This window comes from Varanus komodoensis, unplaced genomic scaffold, assembly GCF_004798865.1.
Source record: "Varanus komodoensis strain SLA01 unplaced genomic scaffold, ASM479886v1 scaffold104, whole genome shotgun sequence".
NCBI lineage: Eukaryota > Metazoa > Chordata > Lepidosauria > Squamata > Varanidae > Varanus > Varanus komodoensis.
In genome coordinates, this window is record NW_025335289.1 from 744,632 (window position 1) to 760,070 (window position 15,439).

At 59.3% G+C, this 15,439-nt stretch overlaps 1 protein-coding gene across 3 annotated transcripts in view; it reads right to left on the reverse strand.

The window, feature by feature from the left end:
• SMARCC1 (SWI/SNF related, matrix associated, actin dependent regulator of chromatin subfamily c member 1) overlaps positions 1-15,439 on the reverse strand; it is an 86,725-nt gene that overhangs the window by 6,246 nt on the left and 65,040 nt on the right. For all 3 annotated transcript variants that reach the window (XR_006413679.1, XR_006413678.1, XM_044419498.1), the window contains exons 24-25: positions 13,317-13,451; positions 8,894-9,158 (exon numbers count right to left, since the gene is read on the reverse strand). Coding sequence is in view for 1 of the 3 variants with exons in the window: in XM_044419498.1 (XP_044275433.1) it covers positions 8,894-9,158; positions 13,317-13,451 (400 nt within the window). In the remaining 2 variants the exon portion in view is untranslated. The remainder of the gene's footprint in view (positions 1-8,893; positions 9,159-13,316; positions 13,452-15,439) is intronic.

The window sequence follows — 15,439 nt, forward strand, 5'->3', positions numbered from 1 at the left end:
CCAGCGGTGGGCCCGTCAAGCGCCCCGGAAGCAGGGAAGAGATGGTGGGAGGCCGTGGCGTGGCGGGGCAGGGACGCTCCCCGTCCGCCGGACCCCCACAAAGCGCAGCACGACATGGCCCGATGGCATAAAAAGAGCTGACATGGGGGCACCGTCTGATCCACGCGAGCGCAAGCGACGGGGCTTGTGCAGCCGCCGTGGCGTGGGGCAAACCGCAGGCCATACGTGCGGCCCAAACTGCGGATTCCCGCGAGCGCAGCTCCTCCTCGGCCTCCCCGGAAGCGCTTCGGGCAGGGCCTGCCCGTTTCCCCCACAGGAGCCCCGCGCTCTCTCCCACTGGCTCACGCATTTGTGCTGGCAGACGGCACCACACACTCATCCTGCAACCGTCCCTTCCAGGCTTCGAACGTATCTATGCAGAGACTCTGAAAACCCAGGAATCACGCAGGGTTCTTTTCCTCCTGACAAATTTGCCTGCCAGGATGCTTCCCAAGAGGGGCCGGAAGCTTCTCCCCTTGTCATGGAGAATACGGAAAGCACGAACCAGAATGTTCCAGGCCTCACATGTGTGTGCCTGCGATGAGCGCCGAGTGCTCCCGGAGTGCTCCCGAAGGGCATTATCCCCCCTCCCTCGGCAGAAAGGGAAGAAGCAAGCAGCGGGGCACACGGCCTGGCCCGACACCCGGGCTGGGAGAAGCCGGGCCCTCCTTCACGAGCCACTGGGCTCGCGGCTGCCTGCCAGCGTCCAAACCCACACCACAGCGCCCGCGAAAATGGCTCCCCGCGAGCGCCAGACGCATGGCCCTTTAAGGCAAGAGGCTCGGAGGCGGCTCTCCAATCACAGCCACTTCCAGTCCTACAAATAAGGAGACAGGAGACGGGGGGGGGCACCTAAGCACACGGATTAAGCATGGGGCTGGGGGGGGGGGGGGGGGGGGGAGCCCCAAAAGACATGCTGCTCGAGGGGGAGGAGGAAGAGGAAAACGCAGCTTGAGGACTCCGAGGGGAAGGCAGAAAGCACTGTGAAGCGTGACCTACATAAGCGAAGGGGGAGCTTACGAAAAACCCCAATGGCAGATGTTTCGGGAGGGGAGGTGGAGAGGTTCGTTACTGCGGAGGCAACCCACTGAGAAACCCTCCCACGTTCCTCCCGCGCCTCCCTTCCGCGCCCGGTCACGGAAGACGTATGGCGAAGGCGTCAGGCGCAGACGCGGTCGGACTCTGGGGCCAGGGGAAGCCCGAGCACAGGCAGGCCCCCGGGGGCAGTGCTGACACATTTACTGGCCGCCCCCCTCTGTGAAAGGCCAGCGATCACATTCAATGCAGCGGAGAAGCTGAGCAGAAGGCCCGCCGGCACTCCGAGCCCTCCTGGACCGGCACGTGCCCACCCGGCGCTCGGCAAACGGCCCGAGTTGCTCGGGGGCAGCCCGCGGCGAGCCGGGAAAGGAAGAGGGCCGACCGCTCACAGCAGGCCCTGCGCAGGACTGAGCCTCCCCGTCTGCACAGCGGCCCGTCCGGCGCTCCCATGGGGAACGGCACCCAGCGGCCAGCACGAAATTGGAGGGCTTTTCCTCAGCATGAGGCAGACCTGCAGATTCGCGTCCCCTGCTCTTTAACTCTCCTACAACATCGTCTCTATCTCTGGTTGTGAGGGATGCGGGGGGCATGGGAGGGGGGTTGTTTATTCAGTCATCTGGCGTGTTTGCAGCTGAGGCGGGTGAGCCAGAACTGGGAACCTGCGGCTCGCCCACCTCTGATCCTCAGAGGAGAAAAAGCAGCCGGGGGCCAGCCCTGCGCCCTGCCTCTCCCCGTAGGATTCCGAGTGGAAAGGTGCTCCGTGCGCACTAGAGAAGATCTGCACACCAATGACATGATGCACAGCCGCTGGAGCAGGAGGGCCAGAAGACGCAGAGCAGCCCTGCCGCGGGAGCACGTGGCCTCGCTCAGGAGGGCCACCCTCTCCTCAGCCCCAAACCAGGAAGGGATCCTGCACGGCGGTCCGGGAAGCCGGAGCCCCTTCTGCAGTGGGTCTCCCGCAAGAATCCCGGAGCACAGCAGGACTGCCTCCCGAGCTTCCCACTCTGCCTGCCAGGAAAGAGGCGTCTGCTCCTCCGACTGCCCCCGTGCTCCCCCGGGGCTAAGCACCCGGAGGGCCATTTTCTGGGCTACACTCGCCAGGTCCCGGGGCCCGAGGCTCCGGCCGCTTCCGCGCACACAGCGCGGCAGGCAACACCGCCTCGCAGGCCGAGCCGCAGAACCCGGGAGTAGCTACCTTCAAATATTTATGGCTGCTAAATAAAACATTGCTGTCAGGGGCTAGCGACGACTGGAAGGGAGTTGAGTGTCTCCTGCTGGCATAAAACGCCCGGATGCTTCGGCTGCAAATCCCGCCATTCCCACCCAGCGTGGCTGCAGGGGGCGGCTGGCGGGGGGAGGCTGGGCGAGTGCTTCCTGCGGCATCCGCGCGAGAGACGATGCCCCCGCCCAGCTCCCCTCGCTGCCAATTCCGGCACTGTTGGCTCTTTTGCAGGGTCAGGTTTCAATCGCTGGCACCACCTTGAGAGCACAGAGAGCATCCGAATGCGCTGAGGAAGCGGCTGCTCGGCACGTTCGGGGGGGGGGGGATATCCCGGGAGCCTCTGCACGGCTTGCAGCAAAGGGCAGCTGGGCGCTGCCCCCAAGAGCAGGGGTCCCAAGTCCGCTGACGATGCCCCTGGGACCCAGAGCAGGGAGTGGCCCCCACCGCCCGGGGCAGGGCAGACTCCCTTCCCCACCACCGCGCCAGCGGTCCTCCTAGCCAAGCCCCCGAGCACGTTCCAGACAGCTGGAGAGCTGATTGGAATTCCGACCAAGTAGGACGTGAGACAGTCGTCCCGGCTCCTGCATTCCAAGGAGGGAGGGAGGGCTTTGCAGAGGCCGATTACCTGCGTCTTTTAGGCCGGCCCTGTGTTCGCAGACACCTCTAGAGCTCCCGAAGGCAGGAGTGGGCGCCACCTCCTCAGTTCAGCGGGCAGTGCCTGTGCTGTCGTGTGCAATCTTAGCTGCCCACCAGAAGTGCAGGTCTGCAGGTGAATGCGAAAGAGGCCGAGTGCTTCCGCAATCACGCGCTGCCCATTTTTTGTTGATTTTAACCAGCGATGTTTGCAGATTGTGCTTTAGTGGGCAGGGAGTACCAGCGAAGAGGCCTCTCGCCGGTCGGTTACACATTCTGTTTGCGACTCCCTCTAGGGATCGACTACCCAGCAGGGGGACGTGAGGCCGAACTTAAGCGTTTAATATGCGGATACTATGGAGCCATCATGGCAGGTCTCTGTTCAAAGGCACCGTGTGAGGCGCGAAGGTCTCTCTCTCGCCCGTGGATCTGTGCGAAAGGCTCCGCGCTGCTCCGACGCGGGTCGAGACATGCCAAAGCAGGAGCCCAACGCGGAGGCCTCCTCCCGTGGCCCCGGATGCAGCGTTCGCCACGCCTTCTCGGGAAGCTCCACCCTCGTGGCCGTGCAGAGACGGTCTCCGGGTGCTTCCCAGCACACGGAGCAGCCTCCTCCGTGCAGGCCCAGGCGCCGCCCCCCCCCCCCCGTGCTCGGGAAGGCGCTGCCCCTGCAGCACCACAGGCCTGCACCGAGAGGGGCGCGCCCGAGAGCGAAGCCAGGAGCCCGTCTTGCCCGCGACCAGTCCGCGCGCCCTTCCTGCTTCCGCCACCGCTCTCCGTGCTGCCCGCAGAGAGAGAGAAGCCTTCCCAGGGCCCCGGTCACCTGTGACAGGCACTTCTGGGCACAGACTGGGCAGCGCAGCTCCCCTGTGGGGCAAGTCCCTTGCACACCGAGGTGTCGCTCAACGCACAGCCACAGTCGCATCTGACCACACGACTGTGACCGGCTGCATTCTGGATGACGGGAAACGGCGCTGCCGGCTGAAAGAAGGCGCTCCCTGCACCGTAACCCCGGTGAGCCGGCAGAGGCCTGCCGGCTGGGCTCCAGGAACACGCTGGGGGGAGAGCCCCGCCCGGGTTCAGGCCTTCCCCACAGTAACACTGGGCATCGTAATGCGCTCCCCTGCGGGCCGCATCGAGCACTGGTGCCCCTCTCCGCGCTCCTGGAAGGCAGGGTGACAAGGGGAAGGTGGCTCGGCCTCGGGATCTCCTTCTGTGGTTGCCGTTCTGAGCTGAACCCCGTTTTTATGCTACCGGCCGACGCTGTGCGGGCCCCTGCAGCCCCCTTCCCAAGCCGCCCCCCCGCAGCCCCGCCCGTCACATCAGCCGCACTCCGCTCATCCTCTCCCCTCCTGCTCCGCTGGGTTAAGAGCTCGCTCGCTTGCTCGCTCTTCGTGTGCCATCAGTGGCGAAGCCAGGCCCGCTGGGGAGCGAACGGCTGCTGGGCAGAGTCTGGCAAGAGGCTCTCGCATGCCGTCACAAAGCCGAGCAGCGGCACCTGAGTGGCGGGGTACCCTCTGCGCCTCCTTCCCTCAGGCCCCCTCCTTCCCTCCCCTTAGCTGCCCAAGCGATCTAGGGAAAACCTTGAGGGCTTCCAAAGCCACAGCGGAACCACCGCTAGCCGCATCCCCATCCCCTCCGGCTGCCCGGATCTCCCCCGTGGAAACCCGCCAGCCCAGCCAGCCACGGCCTCGTGCAGGTGCACGGGCGGCACACGAGCCGCCCACGCACGGACGGGCCCGGTGAAATGGGGGCCACGGAGCGGCAGGCGGGGCAAGCGGAAGAGCCAAGAGGAAGAGGGAGGCGAGAGACCGCTGGGCACCGCGAGGCCCCGTGGAAGGAGCCGGCCCTTTCACGGAAGCCGCTCAACACTTTCTGGTGATCTCTCCTCATCACTACGGAGCGGTGTCACAAGCTCATCTGAATGGATGCACGACAGGCCCGGAGGAGATGCTCCCCGACATCGCAAACAGCAATCGGCTGATTAAACTCAACATGAGTCGCCCACCCCTGCAGGACAGCTGCCTGGTGACCAACGTCTCCTCCCGCATCAACCCGACCTAAGCTTGGCGTTACGAGCCACGGGGAAGGCCTTCCTCTAACGTTCCAACCATGGCGAAAATCTCCCCATTTTCTACAAAAGAGCAGGGCCTCCTCTGTGGTGGCACCTGATGCCCACGGGTGGTAGGTACTCTTCGTGTGAGCACGTTGAAACCTTTTCATTTGATCAGGCAGGGCAGTTACATTTCACTTTGATTTTTGACTGAAACAGCTTTTACAGCTTTCCATTTCATTTTAAGTTATTTTTAAGACACGCATTTTTACAGTAAAACTAGTTTTTATAGTAACTAGTACCCGAATGTTATTCTGAAATTCTCTTTTGGATTGAGGGGTGGTCTACATATTTTAGAAATAAGTTAATAAAACTTGCACAAAGTTTGGCCAATCTTTAAGTGGAGATCCTGTGGAAAAATAAAAGGAAAGCCCCTTCTCTCTCTCTAAGAAACCTCAAAACTGGCAGAAGTAGCGGGAGGAGGATACTGAAGGAACAACCAAGCACACTGCAGTTCCTATTGCAATTCTTACTTTCTACTGCGTTTTGAAGACACACAAAACCCTGGGCAACCTGCGTGATTAATTCCCTTGACACGCTCCGAGGTCACCGCCATCCGTCGGGACCATCCCAGACTGTGCCAGCGATTCAGGGAAAGAAGGTTGCTAATAGGGCATTTCCTAAATAGGCTTCCGCTTCAGCTTTTAATTAGTTTTGTTCATTTGCTGTATTTGATAGGGCGGCTAACTACTGGGGTACTGGAGCAAAAGAGGTTGAGTGGAATAAAGCCACCCAGCAAAACCGCTCGCTGTTTCCAGAATCCCCAGTCGGAGTGCTCATCACGCTTGACGAGAGGGGGCAGGCAGGGGCACAGACCACCCCGCCGGTTATCCAGAAAGGGCACACCTGGCAGCGCTCCTCTTCCGCCCGTATGCCACAGACACGCTGTCCTGCCAGAACGGCCTCCTCATCTCGGCGTGGTGTGCCCGGTGCCTCCTTGCCAGGGCAAGAGCTTCCTGCTGCTTGCCCACCTCTGTAAGACCCCTCCTTCTTTCTGGTCCCTGGAGGCCTGCAACATCTTGCCAGAAACGCAAGCTCAGCCCCAGCCTAGCAGCCCAGGAGAATATCTGCATGCAAACCATCCCGGCCCAGCAATATATTAATATTGATATCTGAGCCGAGCAATGGGATTGGCACCCGTGTTGTCCGGGGAAGGGGAGAGCAACACGCCCCCTGCTTCGAGAAGCCAGGGCAATGCGTCCCACCTCCCAAATGCTCCTTGCCACGAAGAGCAGCTGTTGGCAAACACGAGGGTTTAACGCCGCTCGCCTTTAAGGTGCTTCAGAAAATGATGTGCTGTTTCATTCATGCTCGAGAGCTTCTGGGAAAAGGCTTGACAAGCATCTCTGGAGGCAAAGCCCCGGCACCAGCGCTGAGGTGGAGCCGAGATTCAAAGCGCACCTGGAGCCGAGCGCACTCTGCCCTGGGACTAATGCGCACGCGTCCTGCGTCACCTCAGGACACCTCACCTCACTGCCAACAGGACTGTAGCGCCTCTGAAAACTCGGAGCCCCCAAAGTGCACGTTGACCCCTTGACGCGTCGCCTCCCGACCGCGGCCAGATTCGGAGAGGAGAAGCAGCTCGCTTACCAAAAACTTGCAAATGAACAGCCTAGACTGAAATCACGGAAGGCCGGGATGGAGGCGTGTCACAGAATAACAGAGGGCCGTAACGGGGCCCAGGAGGCCAGGGGGTCCAACCCTGCCCAGACAGCTACACCCGAAGCGGGCACGTCACGTCACCTTTGCTAAGCTGGAAAGGCACGGGCCTGCCGCTGGACGGGAGCCCACAAGCGGAACTGGGGACCCTCGGTGCCTTATAGGGCGCCAACGCTACTGCTCTCCCGTGATTCTGTACCAGCATCCGTCCACACGCAGCTAAGGAAGCAGGCCAGCTTACGCCAAAGAAACCTGCTAGTCTTTGCTTTATAAGAGCAAAACGGCTGTGCGGCGCCAGCTGCGAGGGTGTCCGATAAAAGAGCGCTGTCATCTAGAATTGACCGCAGATGATTTAAAAGATAACGCATTTATGAACACTTTGGGGAAAAGGCCTCCATGGTACGGTGGGGTCTCTTTACTGCCACACCAGCGTCGCTGCAACATCCAAACCTGAGCCAGAACCAATGCAGGATGATACGGACGGATCTCACTGCTGAGCTGGCATTCAAGGTTTGCAGGCATGTGGCCACCCTGATGCCGCCAAGCAGGAAATACAATTTTTGGCCCCATCAGGGCTGCTTTGTCCCAGAGCAGAGCACACGGTAGCAATGATTCAAGAATCCGGGACTGTCGGACCCTGCAGCTATGTCGTTTGGATGCGATACTGACAACAGGAAAGGATGTAAACATATCCATTCGATGTTCGCTCAAGATTTAATGTCAGCAGTCCAACTATTAAAAGCCACCACATGGAAGCATAGCAAGGTACCCTGTGTTAACAGTTGGTTCCTGAAGGTACCGGGAGAAGGATAAAGTTAACGGAATCTGTACAAAGAAGAGGTGGGCAAAAGCAGGTGGTATTTTTCTTTTCTTTTTTAAAGAGTTCATGAGGGGGAAATGCATGTTGGTTCTGTTAAATGTAGAACTAAGTGGCAGCGGTATTTAAAATTAAATGAAGGGTTAAAATAAGATTAAATTTATGGACTGATAGGAATTAAACATTTATTGTATTTTAAAGTATTATGTATCATGTTACTACTTGTAGATACTGGAATACGTACCAATCTTATAAACATTGCTGGTGTTCAAAAAATTACCAAGATATATTTTATAACATGCTTTTTGAAAACTGAAAAAACTTATTCCTTGAGGTTCCACAATAATTTGCTGCTTCAGCTACAATAGACTAATATGGCTAACCCTCTGGAAATAGCCAGAAGCGTGGCTTCTAGATCGAGAGAGGTATTACTACCACTCTACACGACTCTGGTGCGCCCACAACTGGAGTCTAGTGCTCAGTTCTGGGCCCCTCATTGCAGGAAGGATCTAGCCAGGTCAGAGTCAGTGCAGCGAAGGGCCACAAGGTTGGTGACTGGTTTGCAGGGGATGGGGAACGAGGCGAGACTGAGGGAACTGGGCTTCTTCAGCCTGGAGGAGACTCAGAGGGGATCAGTTGGCGACATACAGGTATGTGAGGGGGTGTCACACGGAGGTGGGGAGAGACCTGTTCTCCCCTGCAGAGGAAGGCAGGACGTGCTCCAACGGAGCAAAGCTCAGGAAACCCAGGTTCCATTTGGATGCCAGGAAGCACTTCCTGACAGTCAGGACCCTGAGGGTGTGGAATGGGCTTCCCCGGGAGGTCGTTGAGGCCCCATCAAGTGAGGGTGTTCAAAGATAGGCTGGACATGCACGTGTTACGCACATTGGGAGCGGAGCCGGCTGGAGCTGGGGGTCAGACTAGATGGCCCAGGAGACCCCTTCTGGCTCGCTCTGTTTCTCTGTTTCTAAATGGAGCCCTTTGGATGTGATCTTCCCCTCCCACCAGGGACACTGCAGGAGGCTGTGAACGTCGTGTGCCCGGGAAAGGCGAATGACATTCTCTGGCCCACCACTGGGTTGCCTGAGAATATGCAGACCTCACAGACTGGGGCTTTGGCATGTGGCGCAGCCCCCCCCCCCCCAGGGGTTCCTTCTGGCCCACTTCTTTCCCGGGTTTTGCCCTTGTGGGTTATACACCGCATCAGCCCTACTCCGAGTCGACCCATTGCACGAACGGGGCTGAAGTCAGAATAATGCTGGATACAGCGCAGCGCCACGAGTGCCGGGGGAAAACCGCAAGAGCGAAAACCCGCCCCGAGCATCGCCGCCCCCGCCCCGCCCCCCAAGCGACGAGGAAGCTCTCCGGCCCTTACCTGGCTGTGCAGGGTGAGGAGGGGGCATCTGGTGGTGCATCATGGAGTAGGGAGGGGGCTGCTGGTGGGACATCAAGCCCGGGTGGCCGCCCGCCCCGAGGGGGTTCATGCCGGGGCCGCCGGAGTGCTGGTGGGGCTGCGGGGCGCTTGGCACGTGCTGCTGCTGCTGCTCCAGCTGCTGGCGGGCGCGCAGCTCCGCGTACTTCAGCTGCTCCATGTGGAAGTTCTGGCGCTCCGTCAGCAGCTGCTGCCTCTGCTGCTCCAGCTACGGAAAGAGGAACGAGGCCCCGTCGTGAGCACGCGCGGAAGCTGCCGCAGCGCTTCTGCACCGCCCCACGAACTAAGGCCGGTAAATACCACGGGATTTTCCTATCCAGCCCCTGCGAGGGGACTGCAAGGCTGGGGGGCAAGCCACTGAAGTCCAGACAGGGCCCGATACCGGGGGGCCCACATCACAGGGGGCTGAAAGACCCTTCCTCCCGTGACGAGAGCAATGGAACCAGCGGCCCTTGGCCCGCCGTGACGAACAAGGCCGGGGAGGCAGGCGGGCCCCTCGGGGACCTTTACGCCGCGTGGGTCAGGCTTCGTAACCTAAGCTGGTGCACTGCACCTGCAACATAAAAGAGCAAATTCTGTGCGCGGCAACGGGGGCAGCCCAGCCGGTCACGCCCAAATCACAAAGGAGACGCAAATCTGCACCAGTCGGCTTGGTTGCTGGGCTTTAAATAGTTGCAGTCCCACCACCACCATCTTCCAAAAGGGTAACAGACGCAAGCAGGGGGTCTAGGGCAGCGTGTCCGACGGAAAAAAAAAGCTCAGGCACTCTCAGCCTTTTCTCTTTGTGAAAGGAGAAGGCACGGGCGCACCAGCCCAAGATCTGAGGGCCTCCAATGATGCGTGAAAGGCTCCGAATTCCGCCCACGCACAATTAAGTCCCCAGTATCACCGCTGCATTTCCACCCTGCTAGTCTTCCTCTTGCAAGAGGCCCAAGGCGGCCTGCAAGACTCTCCTCCTCTCCGTGCCGCCCGCGCGACCGCCACCCTGCGAGGCGGGAGAGGCTGCGCAGGACTGGCACGACCACAGCCACCCGGCGAGCCCCGTAGCCAAGCAGCCGCCAGGGCCCGGGCCTTGCCGAGGCCCAACCCACCACCCTGCCGGCACGCCACGCCGGGTGCAGAGGCGCCGGCCAGGCCCAGCCCACGGAGCTCGCACACAGGGTGCCCGCTGGACCTGGCTCCCGCTCCGGCGCGCCGGGCGGCCGTATACCAGCCAGCCTTCCGGACCCCCCAGCCCAACAGGAAGCATGGATGCAGCACAGCAGAGGCTGGTAATGCGCCACACCTGTTCGGAGGATGAAGGGAGAAACCTCCCACATCCCTGCCAGGGGTGCATTAATGCGCTGCCACAGTTTCTGGATTAACAAGGCTCCTGTTTGCGCAGTCTTGACTTGAGCACAATTAGGGCTGACGGTACGGAAACGGCTTCAGTTTACGCACTAAATCATGTTGATACGCAAACCTGCCACCTTCTGCGGCCCCCCGTTCCCTGGCAGGGAGGGGGCCGCGGCTGTCGTTGTGGCACGAAATGGCTCAGGCGACGCACAGCAGAAAACAGAAGCGGCATTTTTGGCCACCGGGAGTGTTTTGGAGGGAAATTTGCGAATGCCTCTCCAAGGAAACGGATTTGCCTTTAAGGAGGGAGCATCAAAGGCCAGGCCAGGCGAGGCGGCGGCTGCAGAGCACCCCCCAAGACGCGGGAGGCCGGGGAGAGCTCCCCCTTAGCAACAGCACGGGGTCTTGTCTGCCCGCAGGCGGGGGGGGGGGCAGCAGAGCGAGGGCGAAATTCAGGGAAGCAAGCCGCAAACTCCAGCTGGCGTGCGGCGATCGTCGCAGGACTGGGGAACGTGGGCCACGGGAAGAGGTGGGCTCCGTTCGACCCCCCGGAAGCCACTCCGGCTCCGCACGCTGGTGGCTCGCCTCCCCAAGCACCGCCTGGCCCTTCCGAGGGCAGCTCCTCACCGCCACGGGCGCTCCCCGCGTGCTCATGTGGCACGGTGCTGCCTCGGCGAGGGGGCGGCGATGCGCAAGGCGTCTGGCCGGCAGCTTTCCTGGCTTGGGTCCCCAGCCCCCGGCCAACTTCCTCTCGGGGCCGGGGCCGCTGCGCACCAAGCGTCTGGACGGGGGCCTGCGGGAGGGGAGGCCGCGAGTCCCGCCAGCACACGCACCGCCCGCGTCCTGCCCCGCACGCAGAGTCCCGCTTCAACACATGGGGCTTGCGTACTCTGCGCGAAGGGCCCGCCGGCGTGCCTGGGCGCCTGCGGACCGGCTTCTGGCTCGGCCCGGCCCCTGGCCAGGGCCCGTGTGGGAGAGGGGCCCGTGGGCGCGAGGGGGCCGGACTGCCCCATCGCTACTGCAGCTCCACTGAGCTCCCCGGCTCGCTGGGGGCTTCCCAAGGCGGGGGTGCTCCTCCACCTGCGGCCCAGGGTCCCCGCCCCGCTTCGACCGCCCCAGCCCAGGAGCAGGCGCGTGCCCTCCCTCGTGATCCGTGGGGGCAGGCCCCAAGCTCTTCCTTGTCCCCACACGGCTGGCCATTTCCGCCCTGGTGGCTGGCGGGGATCTGCGGTGGGCAAGCAGCGGCAGCAGGGGGAGGAATGGCGTGGGTCCCGATGGGCGAGGGCAGGCATGCCGAGAGGCGCGGGCTGGGAGGCGTTCCTCTCCCCACTGCTGGGACCCAGCAGGGCCGCCCCAGGATGTGGACAGGGAGGGAAACGGGGCTGCCACTGGCGTCCGTGGGGGCAGCGCTTCTCTTGAGCTGGGTGGGCCTGCTGCTGACCACAGGCCTGTCCGTCCAGAGCGCCCGGAGGGCCCCACGGAAGCAGCCCGTCTAGGCCAGCGTTCTGCCTCCACAGCGAAGCTGAACTCCAGGTCAGGTTTGCAGCAGCTGGAATCCAGGGGCAGCCGCCGTGACAAGCAGTCGCGGATCGCTCTGTCCTCCAGGGACACACGTCCCCTTCTGACGCTGTCACCGCCGCTCGCGGCAGCGGATCCCTGAGCTTAACTGTGTCTCACGAGCACCATTTCCCTTTCTCTGTCTTGCATCTCTCACAAAGTCGCCTTCATGGAATGGCTTGGGACTCTTCCTGGGAAGGGAGAAATGCTTCTATCCACGCAACTGTGGGAAACACCCATTTGCTGCTTCTACCTGCTCTTTAACTAGTTACCTCTCTCACCTCACAATAAGCCTGCCTAGAAGTCTTTGGGGGGGACTTTGTCCAAGGGCTTCCAAGGAGCCCCACAAAGATAGACCGTAATCGCATCTTGGCCGATACTCTCAAAGAACTCTGCAGCGATTCTTCGACAACTTGTCCTTTGATATTCTCAACATCTTTGTCTTCAATAGCGCTTTTCACTCATTCACCCAGAACAGGTGTTAAACTAACTAGCTTGTAATTCCCAGATCCTCACCAGCCCTCACAATCCTTTCTGAAGAGCCGACGTTGCCCTGGACACTCACTAGTGCTCTGGGATCTTTCCTTCGGGAGATATTGCACATTTTTGACAGAAGAAAGAAATTCCACCCATGCGTTCTTTAAGAACTTCCAGAGGAACGGCATCTAGGCCTGGTAATGTCTCCCCCCCCCCCACCATTATCAACCAGATTTAGAAGTGTAACTCCTGCCACGATAATTTCCCTCAGTTCCTCACTACTGAGTGTAGATGAACCCCAAGAGTCTGATGGATAAAACTTTCCAAAAGCCACAACTGTGGACCTTGTTTTGCTCCAACAACTCTGGGATTTTTCATTTCCCAACTCCTCCTCTAGGTTATCACAAGCCACAAGCGAAGGCCAGGTACGTGCCAAGTGCACTTTGGCCTAGTCGGACCCACTTGCTCTAAGTAGCTGCTCCACAAACACACATCTTGTCATACTTAAAATAAACAAGAGGGAAAGACAGGCCACAGTAACAAGCAGAAAGCAACAACAGGGCAACACAATGCAACGAAAAAGCTCCCAGATGGAGCCCTGCCTTCATCCAACCGGAACCATGAGCCTGAAATGGCCCGTGGTGCTTGCAGTCGCACCTTGGTACATCTTCCACTACCATTATGGAATCCCAAATGGCACACCGGAGGGCGTTTCGTCAGGGCTTGCCATCCAGGTACTGACCAGGCCAGGCCAGGCCAGGCCAGGCCAGGCCAGGCCAGACCAGGCCAGGCCAGGCCAGGCCAGACCAGACCGGCATGTCTGGAGCTCCAGCTGCATGTCTGCATCTCCTGCTTGCCAGGCCATGTTCTGGGCTTGAAAGGAAACCTCTGTGTGGACTCCGATAAAGGGTTAAAATGAGCAGTCCCCCAAGCCCCAACGCAGCTGGGTCTGCAGCGGGGGCACGCACACGGGGGAGCTGCCCCCTCCCCATCTTACCGCCTCTTTCTCTCGGTCCATGATTGTTTCCAGCTCCTCAAAATGACGGAGTTTGATCTCCAGCTTCTTCATCTGTGTTTCCACCAGAAGGGCCACCAGGGACTTTATCTTCCTTTCCTCAACGGCTGCTAAATGCTGAGGGAGAAGACACACACTTCACCGAGATGCAATCGAGACATCGGAGCGCTTTGCTGTATCAAACGAGCAGCAAGTCTGGCCTACGCGCCTCACTGGTACGAAACACCCATTCATGTTCCGTCCTCAGCCTGACACCAGCAATTCCCCTGGAGCTCCTGCGGTCTTCCTGGGGGGCCCCTCTGGGTGGGACCACCCCAGCTCTGGAAATTCCTTCCTGAAAAGATTTGACTGCCTAGTGCACTGCCAATTAAAGACATAATTGTCTGGACAAGCTTTTGGGGTACAGACAAGTGCGCTGTTTCTCTGAATGATCATGTTGATGGTTCTACTGCATTATTTTAGACATTTGCGATTTTGGATTCAAATCTGTTCGTGTGTTAAACTGTATTTTTGCAGGTTGCTCACCATCCTGGCTCTTTGAGAGGAAGGATGAGATATAAACAAAGAGACGCCTTATTTTGCTTCACAGTCCATTGAAAGGTGAATTAGTTGGCACCGAGATGGGGGCAAAACGCCCCAGGAGGAGCAGACGGGAAGGGTCTGCCATGGCTGAGCTCGGTGTTTTCTGCAGTGTTGCTGCAATATTTTGCCCAGGAAGCCGCTTAATGTCCAGATTTCACAGCAGGTGCACACAGTTGCTGGCACTTCTCCCTCGAATGGCTCTATGAACAATTGCATCTGAACCCATTTAACTACTTTAAGATGGCTCTTCTGGCCGTATTGGGCCAGGCTTTATTTCCAGTAGAGTAACGGGACTATGGAAGTGGGCAGGAGACCACAGGATGGTGTTCAGTGTGGATCAGTGCAAGGTCTTGCACTTGGGGCGTAGGTGTCATAAGTACAGGTTGGGGGACAAGTGGCTGGAGAGCAGCGCTTGTGAAAGGGACCTCGGGCTGCTGGTCGACTGCAGGCTGAACGTGAGCCAGCCGTGTGATGCGGTGGTCAAGAGGGCGAACACCACCCTTGGTTGCAGAGCCAGAAGTGTGGCTTCTAGATTGAGAGAGGTATTACTACCACTCTACACGACTCTGGTATTGTGCTCAGTTCTGAGCCCTTTGTTACAGGAAGGATAGAGCCAGGTTAGAGTCAGTGCAGCGTAGGACCACAAGGCTGGTGGCCGGTTTGCAGGGGATGCCGTACGAGGCGAGACTGAGGGAATTGGGTTTCTTCAGCCTGGAGAAGAGAAGACTCAGAGGGGATCTGTTGGTGACATGCAGGTATGTGAGGGGGTGTCACACGGAGGTGGGTAGAGACCCGTTCTCCCCTGCAGAGGAAGGCAGGATGTGCTCCAACGGAGCAAAGCTCAGGGAGCCAAGGTTCAGTTTGGATGCCAGGAAGCACTTCCTGACAGTCAGGACCCTGAGGGTGTGGAATGGGCTCCCACGGGAGGTGGCTGAGGCCCCATCGGTGTGGGTGTTCAAGGACAGGCTGGAAATGCACATGGTGGGCATGTCGTGAGCGGAGCCGGCTGGAGCCAGGGGTCAGATTAGATGGCCCAGGAGGCCCCTTCTGACTCGCTCTGTTTCTATGTTTCTAATAACCTCCACACCTGCAGCATGTCTCAAGGCAAGATATTCTGGAACATCCCCACGGAACAGTGTCCCTGCCCCTGCGTAGGGGCAGGTGGAGGATCTGAGCCATTACGTTCCGCTCGGCCTGTATTGCGTAACATGCTAAGATAGATTTTGCTAGGTCGGATTATTAATGGTTTTTGGGGTTCAGAAGCGGAAGGCATCCACTTTTTCCTAGCCCGTGTACTCCCCCATGTCAGTTACCAAGTGACCACTTTTACTGGGTTATGTTTTAAAATCAGAAAGAACTTTTTATCCATTCATGTTGTCAGACACCTGACCAAATAGCATCCACCCATTAGGTTTGTAACCGCTTTAGCCTCGCACCAACAGCATGGTCCTATTTGTCTTAGAGTCGGGGGTTGGATGTGCTTCTGGTTCCAACTTGCGGTTACAACAGCAACATCTCATTCT